The following is a 7,326-nucleotide window of genomic DNA, read 5'->3' on the forward strand; positions in this document are numbered from 1 at the left end:
TGTATGAAGTTGGTCTTATCCATGAGACTCATGCCTACCGTTGATCAGGAAATAAAAGTCATTCATGTAGGCTTTATCAAAGATCTGTTCATTCAAGGATACTGCTGCATAGGTCATTATTTATGGTACCTACCGGTTGGATACCAGAGGAATCCAGAGGAATATTGGGGGTGGAACTAAGCTTAGCTTTGTCATGTAGGTAGGTAATGATAGCGTCTTAAGAATATATATCAGGCCATGCATCAAGTCAAGTATTCTACTTTAACAGAAAGGATTGATAATAGATACTGAACCAGATTAGTCGAACTCACTTAAGTTCCAATATCAATTCAGCCTGCCCAACAAACACCTATACTCAGGTACCAGTACCATCCCCAACACACACAGCACCAAACAAAGAACACTCAAACACTCCCATCCCCCGTAAAAAAATCCTTCACTTTCATCAAAACCGTCTTCCTCTTCAACACATCCACATCCTCCACATAAAACCTCCTATCCTTATCAAGATCAATATCCACAGCACTCACCCACAACGGCCCCCGATAATAAACCTTCGCAACAACAAACAACACCGCAATCGCCACAATAGAAACATAATTCGCAAAGAACGTCTCGGCAGAACTCTTCTCGCCCAGCGGCCAAACAGCAAGATAGAACTCGACGATCACGAGCAGAATGCACCAGACAAGACCGTAGACGGAGCCCCAGGGCCACGTCCATGTTTTCCAGGGGAGATCGTTGACTGAACGCCCCTGTGCTTTCCAGGCGGCCCGGAACCGAATGTGGCAGATGAATATCATGCCCCAGAGATACAGCGTGCAGAGGGATGTTAGGCTGGAGAACCACCCGAAGACTGTCGCGCCGGAGTTGCTGACGTTTAGGTAGCAGAGGCCGCCGCCGACTAAAAAGGTTGCGGCGATGGCGTACCAAGGGCGGCCCTGCTTGTCGCATTTCTGGAAGAAAGACGGGGCCATATCGATCTGCGCGAGGCCGACGAGGGTTCGTGTTGCGGCGTAGGCTTGTGCGTTTCCGCAGGAGAGGACGGAAATGAAGATCACGGCGTTCATGGCGTGCGCGAGGCCAGGGATACCTGCGTCGCGGAAGGCAATGACGAAGGGACTGGCGTTGACGCCCTCACCGCCAAAGAGGTTCTCGTTCTCCGGGGAGACGGTGATACTCACGATCAGTGCGCCGAGGATGTAGAACAGGGACAGACGGAGCCAGATGGCGTTCACGGCGCGCGGGACGGCCTTGAGCGGGTTGCGGGCTTCGGCTGCGACGAGACCGCCCATTTCGGAGCCGGACATGGCGAAGATGCAGGTGCCCATTACGGAGAGAAAGCCCTTGAAGCCGTGCGTGAAGGGCATGGAGTTCCAGTATTCGAAGCCTGTTGTTTTGTGGTTGGGGCCGCCGCCGGCGGAGATGACGATGCCGGCGATGATGACGATGACGATCCAGAGGAGTTTGACGGTGGACATGACGGCTTCGGCTTCACCGAAGATGCGCACGGCGGAGATGTTGATTAGCAGAATTGTCACGAGGAAGATGGAGAGCCAGGCGGCGACGGGGACAGTGTGGTCCCAGAATTGGAGGACAGTGACGATGGCTTGCAGCTCGTTGGCGAGGGTGATAGAGCCGGAGAACCAGTACGACCAGCCGACACTTAGGGCTGCGGCGCGGTCGACGAACTTGCGCGTCCATTGAGGAAAGGCACTGGCGACGGGGTAGAGAACGGCGAGCTCTCCCACAGCCTGGTTAAGAAGCCAGGCAATAGAGGCTGCAATCCAGTAACCGAGGAAGATGGCAGCAGGACCACCAGAGGCAAGCGATGTACCAGATCCCAACCAAAGACCCATACCAATAGACGAGCCGATGGAGAACATGAGAAGATGGCGCGTCTCCAGGGACCGAACGAGCCCCGACTCAGCGCCATGATCGTGTGCCTGAGGGAGCTCAGTGTCTGCAGCCGTAGCCGCTGTCTTTTCGATGTTATCAGCCATGTTGAGAGCGTCTGGGGAAGTCAACGAGAGGGTCCAGTTCGTTGGAGCGTGATGCGGGTATTTAGGGCAGCGGTGGCCAACATTTCCCGAGATAAGCAGCGCATTAGACCAGACGACGGTGCATTAGCAACCTGTCGTTTCGATCCTCCATGATAAGGTGATCTCGTACGATTCAGTTCGGTGGTGTCAAAACCAGCAGGGTGGGATCAGGCATCGCGCTACGCTGATAAGACAACAGCCACACTCACGTCGCCCAGGTTGAGAATATGCCCCAGGCCGGGAGAAAGGAGATGAATATATACATAGCGATAAAGAAGATCTCAATTATCGACTCTATCGAGCCCATAAAGTACAGCATCTTGCCATGCCATACCCGCATACAAAATTACCCCCAAGCTCCGCCCAGAGCAACTTGGCTTTCTTGACAACCAGAAAAGCACTCTTGGGAGAACCCAAGACAAATTCTAGAAGAGGAACCGGGCAAACGGCTCTTATCTGGGGCAACCCCGTGGCGTCGGACGACCCGAAAGGGACGAAACAGAGTCTCGTTTGATATCTCGCTATCTCAACGCTGATAAACAACCCGCTGAATCTAACACAGATTAGCCCTCGCATAATACTCAGCCATTGGTGGCTAAATAACTAGTCTTATCGCGCGCAATCAAGATGTCAAAAGTGGGAAGGAAGCGTAACCTTAGGGTAGTATTTCGAACGCCATCTCTCTAAGTCCATCTACCGCTAGCTTGGGACTGATAGTGAAAAGAAACGAACAAACGGCATAGAGCAAAAATGACAACCTCAGACCCCAGCACCGCAAGCAATAACGCCTACGACGTCGTGATCATCGGCGGTGGCCCAGTTGGTCTCCTCTTGGCTTACCAGCTCACGCGCTTTGGGGTCTCAGTATGCGTGCTAGAGCAGCACAAGAAGGAGACTCAGGATGCATATGGGCGCGCGATTGCATTGTTCCCGCGCACTTTGGAGCTGCTCGATCAGTTGGGTGTGATTGAGCCGATGTTGCAACTTGGGTTTGCTTGTCGGTCGAGTGTCACGTATAAGGATGGGGAGCGGGTGTAAGTTATTTTCTGGTTATGTAAAGGCTCAGATGATTGACAGTATGTGAAGGATTCCTGGTCGCGTCTGGACGTTCATGGAGAATATCAAGGATACAGCATATGACTGTACCCTCGTCCTACGACAGATGTATACCGAGGCGATTCTCAGAGAGAAGCTGGAGTCCGTCGGAGCTGTGTACTATCAGGGCATGGAGTGTGTTGATCTTGAACATGATATCAATGCGCCATCCGATGGACACCCTATCAACTCGACGTTCAAGAACACTACTACTCAGGAGACTTTCCAGTTGAAAAGGTACTACCCCCTCAACCTCAAACGCAGACCAAGTGACTGACATACACCAGCAAATATCTCATCGGCGCAGACGGAGGCCGCAGCTTCGTCCGTCGCCACGCAAAAATCCCCTTCTGCGGGGACACCTCAGAAGACAAATGGATCCGCATAGACGGTATAGTCGAGACAGATATGCCCATAACTCGGGCCTACGGGGCAATTGAAAGCAAAACACACGGCAACGTGCTCTGGGCACCGCTCGACCACGGCGCAACCCGCATCGGCTACGCATATAGTAACGAAATTGCAGCCAAGTACCCCGACGGCGTCACGGAGGAAGTTGCAGTTCAGGAAGCAATTGAAAGTATGAAGCCATTCAAGGTGAATTTCAAGGAAGTCCACTGGTGGACGCTGTACACGATTGGGCAGCGGATAGCGAAGACATTCTCAACGGATGGCGATCGGATATTCTTGTGCGGTGATGCAGCGCATACGCATTCTAGTGGTGCCGCACAGGGTCTGAACACAGGTATCCACGACGCGGTCAATTTGGCTTGGAAACTTGCGTTGCGTGTCCGGGGGCTTGCGAGGCCGGAGGTGCTGAGCACTTATACCGTTGAGCGAACATCAGCTGTGCAAAAGCTTATTGACTATGATAAAGACATTGCGATGCTCATGTCTTGCAAGTGGCCAATTTGGTATACGGGTGATAAAAACGCGGACCATCATTCTGTCCTGGGGGAGATCTTTGAGAAGGCTGCGTCTTTCAATACAGGTCTGGGCATCTCATATGCCGCCAATGTCCTGAACCAGAGCTTTGAAACCACAGACAGTCCTTGCTGCTCTCTCGTGCCAGGTAGCCGACCTCCAGATGTGGAGCTTAGCATGCCGGGAACACATCGGAGCGTCCGACTGCAGAGTATCACGCCAAACCGAGCAATCTTTTGGGTCCTTCTATTCGCAGGTAGCCATGATGCCAGCATAAATTGTTCTCCGCGACAGCTGAAGAAATATCTGGAGGATACAGCGCCAGGGCTTACATCTCACAAGGCTGTCAGATGGCTGACTATCATCTCCGGCAGCGGTTGCTCACCGTACGAAGCTTTGGGGACGAGTCCAATTTGGGATGCATACTTTGACCCAAAGAATGCTGCCCATGACAAGTTTGGCGTGGACATGAGTAGAGGAGCTGCGGTGGTCTTACGGCCAGATGGCTTGGTCGGTGCTGCGGGCGAGGTGCATGGGGAATGGATTCTCCAATACTTCAGCAAATTGTTTACCTTATAGAAGAACTCAAACCTTGTACGCCTCCAGTACTCTACCAAAGAAGCTCCCAAACTCAGCTGCTTTAGTGCCCAGAGACCAAGACAAACGGATGCAGGATCAGCTTGGCCGTAAGCTTTAGTGTAACAAAGTAATTACCTATTGTAAGGCGAGCTATGGACCTTGGAGCGGCCCTGATTTCGGTCTGGATTTAAATTATGAGGCTCATTTCAAGGGTATCCTGATCTCATCATGGACCTTGTATGGTACGAACCTCGATGCGGGTAAGCTGGATTTCCAGGGACGATTGCCTACGCTTAGTCCCCATTTTTGCGTCAAATCATTATATCTAGGTCATTGGCTGGGTTTTTCGAAGTGAAAGCTATTGTCGTTTGCCGAAATAAGCAATCAGTCCGCGTCCGGCATCTAGGGCTCAGTCCCGTCAAACTAAACTGTCTTGCGAATCAACTCACCATCTACTGTTTGCTCTATAGAGCCCAAAACATTGATTCCTATGGGTACTAAGATAACGTTCGACGATGCTTATGGGTGATTGAACTGCCTGAGCTCCGTCTTCCCTTCCTAGCTCAGCGTTATCCACGATCGTTAGCCAGCTGGACCACGCGCATCTCCTTCATGCATGAGAAATGCCTATCAACTACTTCAAAGGGACTCGCTGTCGAGGAATCTGTGCTACCTTGGATTCAGTAGATGCGAGTACCCCAGCCGTTCGCTTACATCCCCAAGCGGTACTCTTGGGTCTTCCCAGTTCCCCGCCTGAGCATGTCAGGTCGAGCATAAACCTAATATAAATCATGCTACAGTCTCCAGACTTTTGCAAACTATATTATGCAGCCTATGAGCCTTGGGTCTGAACCAGCCTAACGAACTCCACCACCTCGACATTTGTAGCTCGGCAGCCTATAAAGCGTGCCTTGCAAGACGCAGACCACTCTTCACCATTTCTCATTCACTACGCCTCTGCCCCGAAAATGACGTTTCTTGAAAACATCGTATACATATGCCTGCTAAGCATCGCTGTAAGGGCAGCGAATCCGACAGTCACAATCTCGTCAGGGGTCGTCATTGGAACCACCTACTCAGCCACAAACCCGCCGAGCTCCACGGCAACTGCCAATGTTTTTCTGGGGATTCCCTTTGCAAGCTCACCTCCACAGAGATTCTCGCCACCTGAGCCACCAGGCTCTTGGTCGACGCCGCTGTCCGTTCAGACCCCTCCGCCTGGATGCATCGAGAAGAGCAGTCGTGGTATGTTCTTCCCCTCTCGGCCCCGTCTGCACATGAGGCTACCGAGTAAGGCCTATACCTAACTGATGCATCCCAGATGAAGACAGGCGACCTGTAGACTACAAAATCCTCTCTGACACTCCCCCAGCCCCGGTTACGCAAAGTGAGGACTGCCTGTATCTCAATGTCTATGCTCCGCAGAATGCAACGCCTGAAAACCTGAAGGACGTCATGTTTTGGATCTATGGTGTACGCGTGCCGTTTCTTCTTTCCAGACATTTTCTGTTTGGCACCGCTTCACCGAAGCTAATATCAAAGCCAGGGAAATCTCGAAGACGGAAACTCCAATCTTGATGTCCACAATGGGACCTCATTTGCGGTGCATGAGGATGTGGTACTTGTCTCTACGAACTACCGGCTCAACAGTATGCTCCACACATTATACCCATTGGTCCAATGATTCGGATCTAATTCATTATTGTCAAGTATACGGGTTCCCCAACGAGCCAGTCGCCGCCCCAGGGAAAGCGAATGTCGGATTCCTGGACCAGCGACTTGCACTCGACTGGGTTCAACAAAACATCAACCAGTTCGGAGGCGATCCTACTCGAGTCACCATCTTCGGCGAGTCCGCCGGAGGGTACTCCGTCAAGCAACTACTAGCCACCCCGCCCTCACCCCATCCATTCCGCGCTGCAATAATCGAATCGCAACAGCGCGAGCTTCCAGGGAATGGAACAGCAAACTTCCTCAATGCGGCAGCTCACTTCAACTGCGAAAACACGCAGTGTCTACGGGAGGTCCCGGTGCGAGAATTGACAGATTATATAAGAGACGAAAACATGTTCTTTGCACCCGTCTATGACAACGTTACATGTGTTTTAGATGTGAGACCTCATATTGAGGACGGGCAATTTGCAAATGTGCCTCTGTTGATGGGGACGAATAGGGACGAGCTGAGCCAGGCGGTTTATGCACTATCTGATAATGGGACATTGACGCCTCAGAAAACTCTTCAGGGTCTTTTGGAGAGATTGGGACTGGATCCCCTACTGGCATGGGGTACATCGGTATATATCTTGTTGAGATAGCCTCAGGCATCAGCTGGCGGTCACGTGCTCTCCGCACCACTGACTTTCCACCGATCGCCTTCTAGATAGAGAATCCAAGGGCTTCTCAGGGCGATCGCTCACCTCCGAGTTCCCGACAGGTCATGAGCCCTCTAGCTCGTCTATCCAAGGTCTCGCTGACCACAGATAGCTCCTAGCGACAGCCTCACCTATTTTGACCACCATACAAGCCCTGGAACCTTTCATTTCAGCAAGCCACTGTGTGGACCGGTACCCCCACCAAGACCTTTAGCCAACCGTGGATCACGGCGCTAAACCTATTCATCCATTATTCCAGGCCGCTTACTGGCTAGAGAATACAACCGATCTAATCAGTCAAATCCACCTAACCT

At 51.8% G+C, this 7,326-nt stretch overlaps 3 protein-coding genes across 3 annotated transcripts; 2 read left to right on the top strand and 1 right to left on the bottom strand.

Moving 5' to 3' along the window:
• Window positions 1–404: 404 nt before the first annotated feature.
• BDV14DRAFT_201224 (amino acid permease/ SLC12A domain-containing protein) lies at window positions 405–2,003 on the bottom strand (the record flags this gene model as incomplete). The annotated part of the gene is made up of 1 exon (XM_073773697.1): window positions 405–2,003. One exon carries the CDS (start codon window positions 2,001–2,003, stop codon window positions 405–407), a length of 1,599 nt encoding a protein of 532 aa, XP_073627171.1.
• Window positions 2,004–2,792: 789 nt separating this feature from the next.
• Window positions 2,793–4,640, top strand: BDV14DRAFT_201225 (FAD binding domain-containing protein; the record flags this gene model as incomplete). The annotated part of the gene is made up of 3 exons (XM_073773698.1): window positions 2,793–3,076; window positions 3,129–3,374; window positions 3,425–4,640. The coding sequence occupies 3 exons, from the start codon at window positions 2,793–2,795 to the stop codon at window positions 4,638–4,640; spliced, it is 1,746 nt and encodes a 581-aa protein (XP_073627172.1).
• Window positions 4,641–5,608: 968 nt separating this feature from the next.
• On the top strand, window positions 5,609–6,955 carry BDV14DRAFT_201226 (Carboxylesterase; the record flags this gene model as incomplete). The annotated part of the gene is made up of 4 exons (XM_073773699.1): window positions 5,609–5,885; window positions 5,962–6,113; window positions 6,187–6,289; window positions 6,351–6,955. 4 exons carry the CDS (start codon window positions 5,609–5,611, stop codon window positions 6,953–6,955), a joined length of 1,137 nt encoding a protein of 378 aa, XP_073627173.1.
• Between the last annotated feature and the right edge of the window lie 371 nt (window positions 6,956–7,326).

The sequence above is a fragment of the Aspergillus stella-maris genome (genome assembly GCF_047715825.1).
Source record: "Aspergillus stella-maris strain CBS 113639 unplaced genomic scaffold BDV14scaffold_35, whole genome shotgun sequence".
NCBI lineage: Eukaryota > Fungi > Ascomycota > Eurotiomycetes > Eurotiales > Aspergillaceae > Aspergillus > Aspergillus stella-maris.